The 14,629-nt window shown below is 46.5% G+C and overlaps 1 protein-coding gene across 1 annotated transcript; it reads left to right on the forward strand.

Moving 5' to 3' along the window:
* The first annotated feature begins 13 nt into the window (after window positions 1–13).
* On the forward strand, window positions 14–11,638 carry NSFL1C (NSFL1 cofactor). The gene is made up of 9 exons (XM_039499231.1): window positions 14–171; window positions 1,984–2,081; window positions 3,628–3,702; window positions 6,796–6,961; window positions 7,347–7,439; window positions 8,176–8,285; window positions 9,008–9,145; window positions 9,925–10,089; window positions 11,261–11,638. The coding sequence occupies exons 1-9, from the start codon at window positions 70–72 to the stop codon at window positions 11,421–11,423; spliced, it is 1,110 nt and encodes a 369-aa protein (XP_039355165.1). The 5' UTR covers window positions 14–69; the 3' UTR covers window positions 11,424–11,638.
* Window positions 11,639–14,629: the final 2,991 nt, after the last annotated feature.

Below are 14,629 nucleotides of genomic sequence, written 5' to 3' on the forward strand. Positions count from 1 at the left end.
CTGCACGCCCGGCCCGTCAGGCGCGGCCTCCGGCGCGGGCCGGGGGGGATTGGCCGCTGCACCGGGAAGATGGCGGATCGGCAGGAGGCGCTGAGGGAGTTCGTGGCCGTGACCGGGACCGAGGAGGAGCGAGCCCGCTTCTTCCTGGAGTCCGCGGGCTGGGACCTGCAGGTAGCGCCGGGCCGGGCCGGGCAGCGGGCGGGCGGGCGGGCGGCCGGGGGAGGGGCCGCCGCGGAACCGCACCGTCATCCCGGCGGGGGGGACCCGGCCTGGTCTCCCCTCCCCTCCGGCTCGCCCCCGCCCCGGCCCAGACTCCTCCGCTTTCACCGCTGGCCCGGCCCCGCTCCACTTGCCCCCCCCCGGCCACCGCCCCTCCCCCAGGGTCTCCCCCCCGGCCCCCAGCGCCTCCCCGGGCTCCGGCCGCTCTTCCTGCCGGGCGGGGGGGGCCCATTGGGCGCCAGCCGGTGCCCGCGTGAGCAAAGGGCTCCCCCAGGCCTGTTCTCCCAGGCGCCGCACCCCCGACCTGGCCACTGGCTGCTCTGTGCGAGCCCGTCACAGAGACCGTGTCTGCTGCAGGCTGGGGGCGGGGGGGGGGGGTAATACAGGCGCTTCCTGGAGCTGGGCGCCTTTCTCAAGATGTGGCGTCAGTTAGTTCCCAGGTCTCCTGTAAATCCCTGCAGGCTTCTCTTGCATGACAGAAACCGAGTCTCTGTCCTCCCTTGGCTTTTCTCTAGCACATCGGGTTCACCCAAAAACCTCAAAGCACCTTACTGGCATTAATTAGGCCTCACAGAGCCATTGGCATAAGTATTATCCAGCTAGGGAAACCAAGGCACAGTAATGAAGTGACTTGTCTAGCCACGTTCACACAGTGATGGAGCCAGGAGTCTTGACTCACAATATTGTGCAGTAATGCGCCTTTCCCCCACTCCCATACCTGTTATACTTTAATAATAACTGAAATTCTTTAGAGGCAGATTAAATCATCAAGTGAAAGAACTGAGTGACAAATCACTTCCTTTTGTAATTTTGAAACCTTACAAATATCTGTGAAACTGATTGAGGCAATCTCCTATTCAAGTAAATAATGTTTATCACTGAGTTTTGTTAGCTTGAGGTATAAGATTCCATAGACGTGTGATTAACCCAAACAGGCACTGGTCCTCTCATATATATTAAGAGCACTGAAAAATCCTCTGATTATCCTAATTTCAGCTGACTGAAACTATTCCAAGTCTATGCAGTATGCTTAATCAAGGTTGTGTATGATACAGACTCCTGCATTTAGCCAGTTAGGTAGAGTGGAATGATCTGTGAATGGTATCCACCTGGTCAGAAGTGGTGAAAACCAGTTATTGCTAGTACAGATTTAGCCATGATGTGAACAGGACCCGAAAATTGTAAGTGAATGTGTGATCACCAGTTTGACCAATTGCCTTTTTCCCTGCAAACTTACCCTCTGGCCATGTCTACACTAGCACATTTAATTAAGGGCTTGTGTATGCTTGGAAATTTACTGAAATAGCTAATCTGTAATAATTATTTGTGTATAAATCCCCACGAAGATACTCTTATTCTGGAATAAGGCCGCCTTTTTCAGATTTGGCTAAATCCGTTTTAGAAGTAGATTAAACTAAATCAGAAATAAGCACCCTTCTTCTGGAATAAGTATCCCCACAAGGAGTTATTCCAGAAGAGCCATTTCTGTGACTTTCTGAGTGTAGGCAACCCCTACCATGGCAGTAAAAAACTGGAAGCTGCTAGATGAGCCTTGTTTCTGCTAAGACTCCTGAAGGTGGAAACTGGTTTGTAAAATTCCTTAGAGTAGATGTGGTTTAAGCGATTGGGTGTGACAAAAGTTCTCAGTAAATGCAGTATATTAACCCTTTTAATAGATATAGTTCTGACATCTTTCTGACTGCAATGATGTACAAGGTGATTGGGCTTATTCTTTTAAAACCTACTGTAATTCTGTCCTTTCAGATTGCTCTAGCTAGTTTCTATGAGGATGGGGGTGATGAAGACATTGTGACGCTTCCTCAGCCAACTGCCAGCTCTGTGTCCAGAGGCACTGCACCCAGGTGAGGAGACACTTTCCAAATTATATGGGCCTCTCTTCATTAAGCAGTTATACATGTGGGAGTGTAAGCCACCTATCAAAGTACTTAAACTATGCTCATCACATTGCTGTATAACAGTTATCAGTGAAGACATCATGAATTCTGTTCAGCTTTATTTTGTAAGTTTCATTTGCCTTTGTGAAAACCCCAGCAGTGTTATATTCCCCTAGCTTGGATGGGATTGCACATTTTATCCAAAGAACTGTGTAGAATGATTTTACCTCATTGCTCAAGAAGAATGGATTATTCTGTTTTAGTTTGCTTTGGGGCCAGAAGAGAACTCAGTAGATTGATCTAAACATTTTCTGTAATACAGATGAGATTTGCACAATACCATAATTCTCTAGAATAGTTTGCAATTCTATACATTGCCTATCTGAGGATGCCAAGGCACTTTACAAGCTTGAATGAATTTGGCCTCATCCTATCCCTGTGAAATAGGAAAATATTATCCCCATTTTACAGATGAGGGATCTGAAGCACAGAGATTATCATCTGATTGGTTAGTTGTCTGTGTGAGATGAATTTGATGGTCTAAATCCAGATTCTAGTGGATAAGTGTCCACATCACAAAAAAATGCTATTTCAGTTAGCACCCTAGCAGGTAGCTCAACAGAAACACAGAGGATCAATATACGTGTAACCTGAACTCCATTCACCTTTAACAGGCTCCCTAAAACAAGGCAGCATAGGATACCTTCCATTTTTGGGGATTATGCCATAACTATTCTGTGAATAAATAAAGGTTCCTAAATCCAGTACATCTGCAGGGAAATGACTCAAGATTACATTGGTTGTGTTCGTGACCCCTTTTCAAGCATTGTGCATACACCCACCTGGTATTTGTAGATGTGATGGGGAGAGGCTCAGATACTTGGAGACTGATTCACCACTCTTACACCAGTTTTACACCAATGTGACTCGATGGTCCAGTGGAGTGAAGAATCAGGTCCCTAGGATTGGAAGGGACCCAGATTAATCCACTGTATAAGTGCAGAAATTCTTCTACTCCAGCTTTCTTCAATCCAGGTTCCTTTTTTTCTCTTGTACAGAAACCTTTCAGATCTTTCTTTACATATCATAGACACAAGGCACAAACCTATTTATTTCTAGCGATCTCTTAGATATGTTTAGACTATTCTAAGAGTGTATGTTGTTGGGTTTAGTTGTGGTGGGGGAGGGCGCTAAGAGTAGGATATTAGGATATTCTCCCTTATTTTGACAGTCCCCAAGAGGGAAAGAGCAGGTGGGCTTTGCTGAATGGTTAATGAGGACAGCAATAGTACCTGTCACCTCCGAGCTGCCATTTGATCAGTATATAGAGGGTGTTTAATTAGTGCAAGAACTGAAGTTCAGTGGAAATAAATGCTGCTTAACCCAGACGCATAGTAAAGGACAGCAGCACAACATAACAGCCACTTTCCTGCTTGTATAGTTCACGTTACATGGCTGATACAGATCTGTCTCTTTGGGGAATGTGTGTGCTCATTTGGTTCTCTTTTCACAGTGACCACCGGGTGACATCATTCAGAGACCTTGTTCATGCTCAAGAAGATGATGATGAAGAGGAGGAGGGACAACGGTCAGTCCGGTTAAATGTGTAAACCATATGGTCTTTTGTCTTGTGGGGGAGCATGGAATTGTACAGAACCTTATTTAAATCTGTATTTTAACCACTGCTGATGAGTCTCACGTTTTCGTGCTCACTGAGTCTTATTCTGAAAGGCTAGTCAATGAAAATGGTTTCTGCAAGGCCAGGCTTAGCGCTGTTTGTAGAAATGTTCTGTACTGGTTTGGGAGTTGAGATGTTAAAGTCAGTGGTGATCAGAATGCATGTTCTGAGTGCCTGTCCTTCTCCCCGTTGTTAACAGAAGTTAATTTCAGGGCCTGCACAATGAGGGTTTGCACTTTGGCTAGAGCAGTGAGCCCCAGCACTCCTGTGTCGTTGGCTGAGACGCTGCTGTGTGGGAATGCAGCTGCAGTTCTCCTTGTCGTCTGGGTTTGTCCCTTCTTTTGAGCATCATTTAGGAAACGTTAGTGGGAAATTTCCTGCAGTGACAGCTGTACTGACAGCTAGTGAGGAGAGCTTTAAATTAGATGCAAAAGGGGCAAGTGAGACAAGCCCACAGGCAGGTATAAAACAAAGCGATGTTAACAAAGGACTCAGTGTTGAGGGGTGGGGGGAGCAGGAATGGAAAATTACGGTAGGGTCATAGGAGCAACAAGAGGGGCAGCAGCAATGGGGGAAGTTGCTCAACCTCTTAGATGTCTATATTCACAAATGCCAGGAATATGGGGAGTAAACCAGAAGAACTGGAAGGATTAGTCCATAAGCTAAATTATGACTTAATTAGCACCACAGAGACTTGGTGGTATAGTGGGGTTATGGCTTGTTCAGGAAGGAGAGGCCAGGGAGGAGGTGTTGCATTGTACCTCGCTGTGTACTCTTGCTCTGAGCTCCAGAAGGAGGTGAGAGTCAGACCAGTTGAAAGTCTCTGGATGAAGGTAAAAGGAGGGGGGAAAATGAGCGATGTCATGGTCTCCTATAGACTAACAAATCAGGAGGAAGAGGTGGATGAGGCGTTTCGAGAACAAATAACAGGAATATGCAAAACACAAGTATTAATGGGGGACTATAACTACCCAGACATCTGTCTGATATTTTGGGTTTTGCTGTATTATTTTTCCAATAAGTTCTTGGAATGTGTTAGAGGACGGTTTTTTGTTTCAGAAAATGATGGAAGTATTCAGTGGGACAGCCATTTTAGATTTGATTCTGGCTAGTAAGGAGGAATTGATTGAAAAATCTGAAGGTTGAAGGCAATTTGGGTGAAAGTGATCATGAAATGTGAGATTTCATGATTTTAAGGAATGGAAGGAGAGAGAGTAGCAATGGACTTAAAAAAGCAGAGTAACAAACTCAGAACTGGTAGGTAAGGTCCCAAAAGGAGTTCAGCAAAGATGGCCGTTTCTCAAAGAGACGGTATTAGGGGCTCAATAGGAAACCATCCTGATGCGAGGGGAAGATAGGAAGAATAGTAAGGGTACGTCTACACTGCAAAGAAACACTCGCTGCACCAAGTCTCAGAGCCCAGGTCAACTGGCTCGGTCTCACAGGCCTTGGGCTGTAGGGCTTAAAAATAGCAGTGTGTATGTTCTGGCTTGGGCTGCAGCCCGGACTCTGAAACCCATATAACATTCTGGTAAGTAAACTAGGAAATGTGGCCTAGATGAAATTATTATAAAATGGGTGCACAACTAGTTTAGAGTAGTTATCAGTGGTTCACTGCCAGACTTGGAGGGCGTATCTAGTGAGGTCTGCAGGGTCAGGCCGGGTCTGATATTAGTCAGCATTTTCATTAATGACTTGGATAATGAAATGGAGAATACGCTTATAAAATTTGCAGCTGACACCAAGCTGGGGGAGGGGTTGCTAGCACTTCGGAGGACATGATTAGAATTCAAAATGACCTTGACAAATTGGAGAGTTGGTCTGGGATCAACAAGATGAAATTTAATAAAGACAAGTAGTAAGAGAAAATCAAATGTACAACTACAAAATGGGTGATAACTGGCTAGGAAGTAGTACTGCTGAAAGGAATCTGGGGGCTATAGTGGATCACAAATTGAATACAAGTTGTCAATGCGGTGCAGTTGCTAAAAAGGTTAATATTCTGGGGTGTATTCACAGGAATGTTTAAAAGACACAGGAGGTAATTGTCTCCCTATACTCAGCATTGGTGAGGCCTTTAGCTGGAGTACTGTGTCCAGTTCTGGGCACTGCACTATAGGAAAGATGTGGACAAATTGGAGAGAATCCAAAGGAGTGCAACAAAAATGACGACAGATTTAGAAAGGTTAAAAAAATGAGCATGTTTAGTCTTGAGAAAAGAAGGCTGAGAGAGGACTTGGTAAGTTTTCCAATATGTTAAGGGCTGGTATAAAGAAGACACTGATGAGTTCCTCTCCATGTCCACTGAAGGTAGGACAAGAAATAATCCACTTAATCTGCAGCAAGGGAGATTAGGTTATATATTAGGATAAACTTCCTAACTGTAAATGTAGTTAAATTATGGAATAGGCTTCCAAGGGAGGTTGTGGAATCCCTGTCATGCAGGACTTTAAGAGCGAGTTAGACAAACCCCCTGTCAGGGGTGGTCTCGGTTTACTTGATTGTGCCTCAGCGCAGGTGCTGGACTGGATGATCTCGCGAGGGCCCTTCCAGCCCTACGTTTCTCTGATTCTATAAGTAGTTTACGGGTGACATGCAAAGCAAATTGAATGAAGCCATACAGTATCCCTGTGAGGTGGCCAACTATATAAACACTCTTACTGATGGGTAAATTAAGGCACAGATCAGTTCAGTGACTTAAGTTGGTTGTGTATCTGTCAATAGAATCCAGGATAGCAGATAACCAGTCCCATTAGACTAAATTCTCCCCCCTCCACCCATTTGTTAAATGTGAGAGCTTTATAATATATAATAACAATATACTACTACTAATAATATAACAAACTGTGCAAGAACAAAAACTGTGTGGGCAGCCACATCCTGGACCTGAAACTCAGTCTTATCCTGTAACCTCTTGGGGCTTCTCAGGTCCATGTCCTGGAAAATCATTTGTCCAAGTAACTAACCCCAAGTCCCTAGATGATAAATGTGTGTTCTGTTCAGGTTTTATGCTGGGGGCTCGGAGAGAAGTGGGCAGCAGATCGTTGGCCCTCCAAGGAAGAAAAGCCCCAATGAGCTGGTGGAGGATCTGTTCAAAGGAGCTAAGGAGCACGGAGCGGTGGCTGTCGATCGGCCGGCTAAGAGCCCCGGCGAGAGCAGCAGAGCAAAAGTGAGGAATGCTGGGGTCTTCCTTCCTTTCCTTATTTAAATCTGTTTTTAATGGAGTTGTTTTCCTTCCACCAGCTCAGTGACAGCTGTTCTATATTGGTGAGTGCTGGGATTATCTTGTGAGTACAGCTGTATCCAAACCCCTCCATTGGAGCTGATCTAGGATGTGTGCCATAATGGCAAGAAAAGCTAATTTGCGGTGTCAGATGATTAATTGGCTAACAAGCTGGCCACTGCAGCTTTGAGATGTGTTATGTAGCTTATAACCATATTGCTGGTACATTGAAGTTCATGTTTTCACATGGTGATGTTCGTGAAGGGGAAGCAAGCATTGTCTGGGTGCATATCAGTCTGTAATCTCTTCTGCATGCCTCTCTCTCTTGTAGCCATTTGCAGGGGGAGGGTACCGCCTTGGAGCTGCTCCGGAGGAGGAGTCGGCCTATGTGTCAGGAGAGAGGAGGCAGCATTCTGGGCAGGATGTGAGTAGCTCTCATCTTTCAACTTTGCAAAAATCTTCCTTGGTGGATTATTTTATTTATCTACAGTGTCTGTTTCCCCTCTTGATGAGCCCAGAGAAGGAAATGGACATAGAAGGCTGAGGTGCAGCAAGCCTAGCTTGGGTAAATTCTTAGACTGGAGAGTGCTCTTTGCTCCAGTGTAGATTTAATGAATAATCAAGTGTTCTGTAGGCAGTGTTCTGCTGAACTGTTAATTAAAAACCTGGAAGCTCCACATAGGCCCAAGGACCTTTTCTCAACATCTCTAGCTGTGAATTTAATGCTCCTGAAAGAGGTGGTGTATAGAAAGCACTGGAGAATGAAATTCCCTGTATCCCCACAGGAGGAACAGCAGCAGTAGCAGTGTAGGCTTCTCTCCCCTGCCTGACCAGTGTGTTCCATTGTGAGCTTGGCGGGGCCACCTCTGGGGCGGGCGTGTGGGTCAGTCTCCCTGTCCCATGTGCTCCTTGGCTTTTTAACCAGACCTGGCAAAAAAGAGGGTGATCTGTGATGGTGGCTTTGTTGTGGAGTGATGCCACCGAGCAGCCAGCAGATGTTTTTTTTTCTTTCTTTTGTCTGGGTTGGCTTAGAGGAGTCCCCATTGGGGCACAGTCCTCTATTTGAAATTACCCAGATGTTCAGGCTTTTCATTGCCAGTCATTGCTGTGTGTTGTTAAGACACTGGCGAGGAGCTAACTTCTGCTTGGGGTGGTTGCAGGTACATATTGTACTGAAGCTGTGGAAGAGTGGATTCAGCCTGGACAACGGGGAGCTGAGGAGCTACCAAGACCCATCCAATGCCCAGTTTCTGGAGTCTATCCGCAGAGGGTATGCGGCATGAGGGCTGGGGGAACCTCTGATGGAGTGTGCCTGAGAAGGAAGAGCCTGTATGCTAAAATATAGCAATGTAGGAAATCCAGCATGCTGGGAATCAGAGCTTCATAGAAATAGCTCATTTCGTCTGAAGCATTCTCATAAGTATCTTACTGTGGTAGCAGTGGGGTGGGTAAAATGCTGCAGTTGCCTTTATATCAGGTATTTAGCTGTGGAAGCAGCCCCATCCCATGAAGGGATGTGACTTTGAGGATTAGAAGTGAGGGAACAGTCTCGTCCATATGTGGGATGCAGACTCCCGAGGATTACAAAAGGCAGGTTATCCCAAACGCAGGCTAGTGCGAGAAACCTTTCATGTGTGTTAGGCCCTGGGAAGGTGAGTCATCCTCAAATCCTGCTTAGCTGATGAGATGACAACGAAAGGATGCTTTGATTCCTGGCGACAGGAGGGAAGGTTTCTAAGAGCCTATGATGGGACTGGCATTTGTGGTGACAGTTCCCTGGGCAGCATAAATAGGAAACAAGCATTATCTGGGTGCATGTTCTGTAATCTCTTCTGCGTGCCTGTCTCTATTGTAGCCATTGGCAGGGGGAGGGCACCATTTTGAAGCTGCTCCGGAAGAGGAGCCCATCTATGTATCAGGAGACCGCAGAAGGTAGTCTTCAGCGCTTCATGTATGGATTTTTATTACAATGCACATTCTTCTTGCTTCCAGGGAAGTCCCAGCTGAGCTCCGCAGGTTAGCACGCGGTGGACAAGTGAACTTGGATATGGAGGACCACCGTGACGAGGATTTTGTGAAATCCAAAGGTGCCTTCCGGGCTTTCACTGGAGAGGGGCAGAAACTGGGCAGGTGAGAAGACTGCAGTTCTGATTTGGTATCTGTTGCCATAGCCCATCTGAGCTCTCACAGTTTCTTTCTTTAACAAAACAGCAGTTGATTTGGCTGGCTGTTAGGATGAAGGAATAGGTGGCATTTTATAAGCAAGATTAATAGCATTTAATGTCGTAGGTGTTTTTAACAAATGTGAAGGACTGGCTTTAACTCCTTGCTGTTAGTTCCCTATTGCAAACTCCTGTGAAGCAATTGCAAAATGGCATTGATGGCAGATATAAAGTGTGATGCAGAGATCAGAGCACAAGTCTCTGAGCCACAAACATGAGTTTGATTCCTGGCTCTGATCCTGATTCTGTGGCCTAGGTCAAATCACTTAACCTTTGTTTCCCCATGTGTAAAAAGAGGATAACATGGTGGTGATTAATCATTTAATGTTTGTAAATGCTAAATATTGTGTGTGATGTGCACCCTCCGTTATGGTGAAGAGATCAGTCCGAAGCAAGGAGATGGGGAGGTAATAGAGACCATGATTAGACGTCTGGGAGCATGGGAATGTCTAGGTGAGGTTGAGTTGGGGTTGGATTGGAAGGCAGGGGAAGTTGTATAATCTGTTGGCTCTGAGAGGTTGGTTTGGAGATTAGATAAGTGTCTGAGGGCCCCTGATGTGTCACTGGTTGGTTCCTGTTCTCAGTGCTAATATGTTTGCATCTGTGCCCCTGTTGTGGGAATCCTGATTCTTGGGCCCGGAAAGAGGTGATTTATAAAGTCTGTCCTCCATGTTTTCCTCCTCTTAGCACTGCCCCCCAGGTGATGGGCACCAGCTCTCCAGCACAGCAAGCAGAGAACGAAGCCAAAGCCAGTTCTTCTATCACCATTGATGAGTCAGAGCCCACCACCAACATCCAAATCCGGCTCGCTGATGGCGGGCGATTGGTCCAGAAATTTAACCACAGCCACAGGTACAAGGGCAACTGGAAACACAGGTTACTAACTGGGAAGGCCTGAATGACACTGCGAACTGTACACAGCTGGAGCAGATGTTAAAATCCTGGCTAGCCCGCTAAAGGGAGCTCTGGGGAGCCTTCTGTATAGGTGAATAGGAGCAGAATTACTGTGGGGTTTGGCGATGGTTAACTATTGATAGGATAGGTTTTGTTTTCCTAATTGAGCTGGTGAGCTCTCATTTGAACACTTCAGTATTATCAGTGTAACTGTTTGTAGTGCCAGCTAAATTATCCCAAGGGCTTTGGACATCTTCAGATAATTAAGGAGCTTGTCTCAATTGACTTCTTCTGACTCTGAATACAAACTTGTTTGCTTATCCACTCTCTCTTCACTGCAGATAGCTTGAGAGAGGAGATTCCCCTTTAAAACAGGTTCAGTGGGAGGAGCAAAATTAATTCCCTGGAGTCCATTGCTCAGTAGGATTTAAGCAGGTGACTTCTGTGCTGAAGTCCTGCTCAGCCAGCCAGTCTTGGAGAACACAGCTGGTCACCCATACTTTCCTCCAGTTCTTATAGGAGAATTGAACCACATCTCTGCTCAAGCAGAGGAGACTGGAAGACAAATCTCTTTTCCAGGCCCCGTTGTTATCCACAATGGTATCATGCCCCCTAAGGGTTCAGATAATCTGGGATCTGCTGCACTTAGGCAGAACGCTGCTCTCCTGCCCATCCAGCACTTTGTAAATGACATAGCACCTTTCGTCCTGAAGGGATACCAAAGCATTTTACAAACGATACATCCAGGAATCTCTTGATTCACCAACGTGCCCAGACACCATGGTGATCTGCAGGTATTAAAAACTTACTAGTACAGCCACCAACCACTGCACGTGTTTAAGGCAGGAAGTTACAAAGACTGTTTAGTTGTGACCACAGCTTATAGGTAGAAAGCAGTTTCATGTGTTATTTCAGGGGACTTGTGTGTCTGTAGAGTTGTGGCAACAGAAAATGAAAAGTCACCTTTAAAAGTAGCTGAAATGTGAAATCTGCTTAATGTGGCCTCTGCCGTTTGCTGGCAGTGTTGGTGCCGTGACATTGCAGGGGTTTAGGTTAGTCTGTTTCCCACACATTTGTGCAGTAAATGAAATAACAGGGTCACCATTGTGTGTTTGATCCCTTTGGACAGCATCCGTGACATCCGGCTCTTCATAGTGGATGCCCGGCCAGCGATGGCTGCTACCAGCTTTGTCCTCATGACCACCTTCCCGAATAAAGAGCTCTCTGACGAGGACCAAACCCTGAAGGAAGCCAACCTGCTCAATGCTGTCATCGTCCAGCGATTAATATAATGGAACCCACCTCTCTTCACGCGTCTGCCTGCTGCGCGCATGTGTCGTTTCGTCCTGTATGCGCACCTGCGCCAGGCAGCAGTGTCACATCTACCTGTAGCTCTGGGTTCTTAGATCTTGGTTGGACTTTTTTCTCATTAGTTGCATTTCCCATGTTTTTGTGATGATCAGTGGACTTTAAAATAAATAAACAAAACAAACCTGTTTTGAAAGAGGCTGCAGCCTGTTGTGCCACAAATTCTCCCACTGGAGTTGTCCCAGTTGCTTTATGGATCACGTTACTGACTGTAGAGGAGGAGGGAGGTCTGCTGAAAGGGAGCTCAAAGGAAGTAGTTTCCATCCATGCTGGGGAAGAACGACTTATAGCAACCCATTACTCTTCGCTCCTCCTGAGCCTTATGCAAAATGCTTCCTTTGTTTCAGTGTGTTCAATAAAAACCATCTCAGAAATGGGTGGTCTGATTGCCAGGCTGACACTGACATTGCTGTACCACCAGCACTAGCCGATAGAGCCATGGGGAGTCACAATTCTCTTGTACCGTATGTGGATTTGCATGTAGAGGCGTGAGGTTAATGCTTTTCTCATCCTTTTTGAGAAGTAAAGTTCTGATTTTCCCCTGCCCCCACTACAGGTTCTGACGTTCCTCACAGGAGAGCCCTGCATGGGACTAGTGTAGAGCTCTGCAGAGGGACTGGGGTCCTGCAGGACCCACCACCGTTTTAGCGGGAGCGGGATTAAAAAATGGTCCCATGCAGGGCTCTACCTCACAGCATCCAGCCTGGTCTAGTTGTTTTCTCCTCCCTCCATTAGGCAAGACTGTCTGCAGTTTTGCCTTGCTGTGTGCTGGGCTGCTTCATGGCTTTGGGAAGTACAGCCTGCTCCTTGGTTTCCTCGCCAGGAGGGCAGGATGCTGGATCTGCTGTGGAAGTGAATGGAAGTGAAAAGTGATAAAGGTGGATACACTCTATCTTAATGGAAAGTGGAGATTTTTGGTAAGGAATTTTACAAATGAATTGTTGAGCTGCTAGGGATGGCCGGGGTGTAACTCAAGGCTCTGGGGAAGAGATTAACCCTTTAATTTACTTTCTCACATTTGTTGAGGACCAGTATAGCTGCACACTTGGAGTCCTCTACTCTTTGTCTGTTTCACTGTTTGCATTTTGGGCTCAGGTCTCTTCTTTTATTAAGAATCCTGGGGGTGAATTAGGTGCTCCTAGAAATGAGGGGCTAATGGGATTAGCTTGAGCCAGGCGTAGTGCATGCAGGTTTGCCACCTAGTGCACCTCACGTCCCAGTGCACCTTGCGTCTGACTCGGTGTTCTGGATTTATCCCGTGCAGAGCCGGCCAGCTGTGCTGAATCATTAGCTTTGTGGCACCAGCTAATTCGATGCTACACTGAGACCAGTAGTATCGCTCTGATGCAAGTGTCTGAATTGTAACCACATGAGTTGTTAGAGCATGCACCCCATTTTCCAGGCTTAGTCCCGCGTGAGCTTAGCGCTCGAGCACTGTAACGCTACCTCCCCTGATGCTTCACCCTTTTCTGTTCCTCAATGAGCAGAGAACAAACACTAAGCATGCCTGCACGGGGGAGGGGTCAACAGGTTCCACAAGCTCAGCATGAGAAACTTGCTTGTCTAGGTGCATCAAGCACAACAGGCAGGGGAGTGGATAGCAGACCTACTGGGGGTTGAATGAATTAGCATTTTTCATGATTAAATGGCTACACGATGTATGTAACGGCAAATGTTGTAAATTGTGAAAGTGACCATTAAAAAATAGGAAAATGTCTTCTGACCCTTTCTAATGTGACGCATGAAATTGTCCACATTTGTTGAGGAACAGCTGGCATCTGCTTTTGCACTCTGGGTGTGTGTTACTAGCAGGTTTGCTCTGTACAGAACAATCTTCAGCTAATTTGGCATTAATATCTTGGCAGTATTTGCTGTTCCACTGACGGTGAGCCACTGTGAGTTATGGAGTTAGGGCTTAGCACAGATTGTTTAATGCCGTAAGTGGCGATGTGTCACACTTCAGGATAAAGCGACTGTGTGATCAGCACTCAAAAGAGCATGAAGGTGGATTTTCCCCACAGCCGGTGTAGAGCCAGAGCTGCTGCATGCCGGGATGTTGGTTTCAAAGCGATTTGTCAGAGGAGAACTTGGATCTCACAATCGTTTGTCCCAAATGAACCTGCTTTCTTGTGCTGTAATGCCACCAAATGGCAGGCTCGCCTCAGCGTGCCCTATGGGGAGAGTGCATACGTAATAACCCACGTGCAGCAGAGGGCGCAACTGCCTGAGCGGAGCTAGAGGAGTTTAGTAAAGGAAGATAAATCCCCCATTTCCCCTCTCACTGGTGGTGGTTTTCCAAGGAAACTGAGGCAGGAGGCTAGCTTTCATTGTTGTCTCTGGCTGGGTGTGCTATAATGCATGTCAGCGAGTCAGTGTGATTCAGATTAGATTGCTTCAGACTGGGGTTGTGATTGGGCTGGTTCTGCTGGACAACTGAAATAGTTTTGTGGCCTGGTTTCTATGAGAACCCTTGAAATCCCATGTGCTGTGATTTGGGGTAGATGGGTGTGGGGCGAGAGGGAGGTTTGATTTCAGACCATGTTCCCCGAGCAGCTTTTCCATTATGAAAAGTGTATTACCTCTCCAAGCCAGAGGGTGGCACCGCGGCCAAGGTTTTTAGTGGGAAGCATCTGTGTTATTGAGCTGCCCGGGAGCTTTCAGCTCTGAATATCCGAGGAGCTTTGCAAGGCGTAACTCTCTATCACACACATTTGTGAAGCCTAGTTTCATATGCTCCCTTGTCGCCTTGCTCTGCTAATTCTCCTTCCCTTCTTCTCTCAGGCTTTCCTAGTAATGTGTAGTCCTCATCTCCTGGTAGCTTTGGTGATGGCTGCAGCATCTCACACTGCAGGGCTGTGTAGAGTTTGTCTGAGCACAGCAGTGCAAATGGATATAGATCTGCTATAACTACTACTAGTGACACGGCGGGGCTTGTAAAGTCGCCTGGCTATCCAGTACCTGGCATCTTCCTGAGTCAAGTTTGTCCTCTTCAATAGACAATATTAATAATAGACACAGGAAAATTAGTGAGGCTTATTGCTGGAGACAGAAACGTTAAAAATGCACCAGAGTGGATGAAAGTAGAAGGTGAAATGGGGCCGGAAAGCACACAATGGTTCTTGCAAGTGGG

This window comes from Mauremys reevesii, linkage group 13, assembly GCF_016161935.1.
Source record: "Mauremys reevesii isolate NIE-2019 linkage group 13, ASM1616193v1, whole genome shotgun sequence".
Lineage (NCBI taxonomy): Eukaryota > Metazoa > Chordata > Testudines > Geoemydidae > Mauremys > Mauremys reevesii.

Bases quoted from the DNA above. Each gene is read 5' to 3' on its own strand.
- NSFL1C (XM_039499231.1), top strand. From the start codon at position 70: ATGGCGGATCGGCAGGAGGCGCTGAGGGAGTTCGTGGCCGTGACCGGG. The intron at 2,082-3,627 runs GTGAGGAGACAC...CTCTTTTCACAG, and splicing joins TCCAGAGGCACTGCACCCAG to TGACCACCGGGTGACATCAT. The intron at 6,962-7,346 runs GTGAGGAATGCT...TCTCTCTTGTAG, and splicing joins GCGAGAGCAGCAGAGCAAAA to CCATTTGCAGGGGGAGGGTA.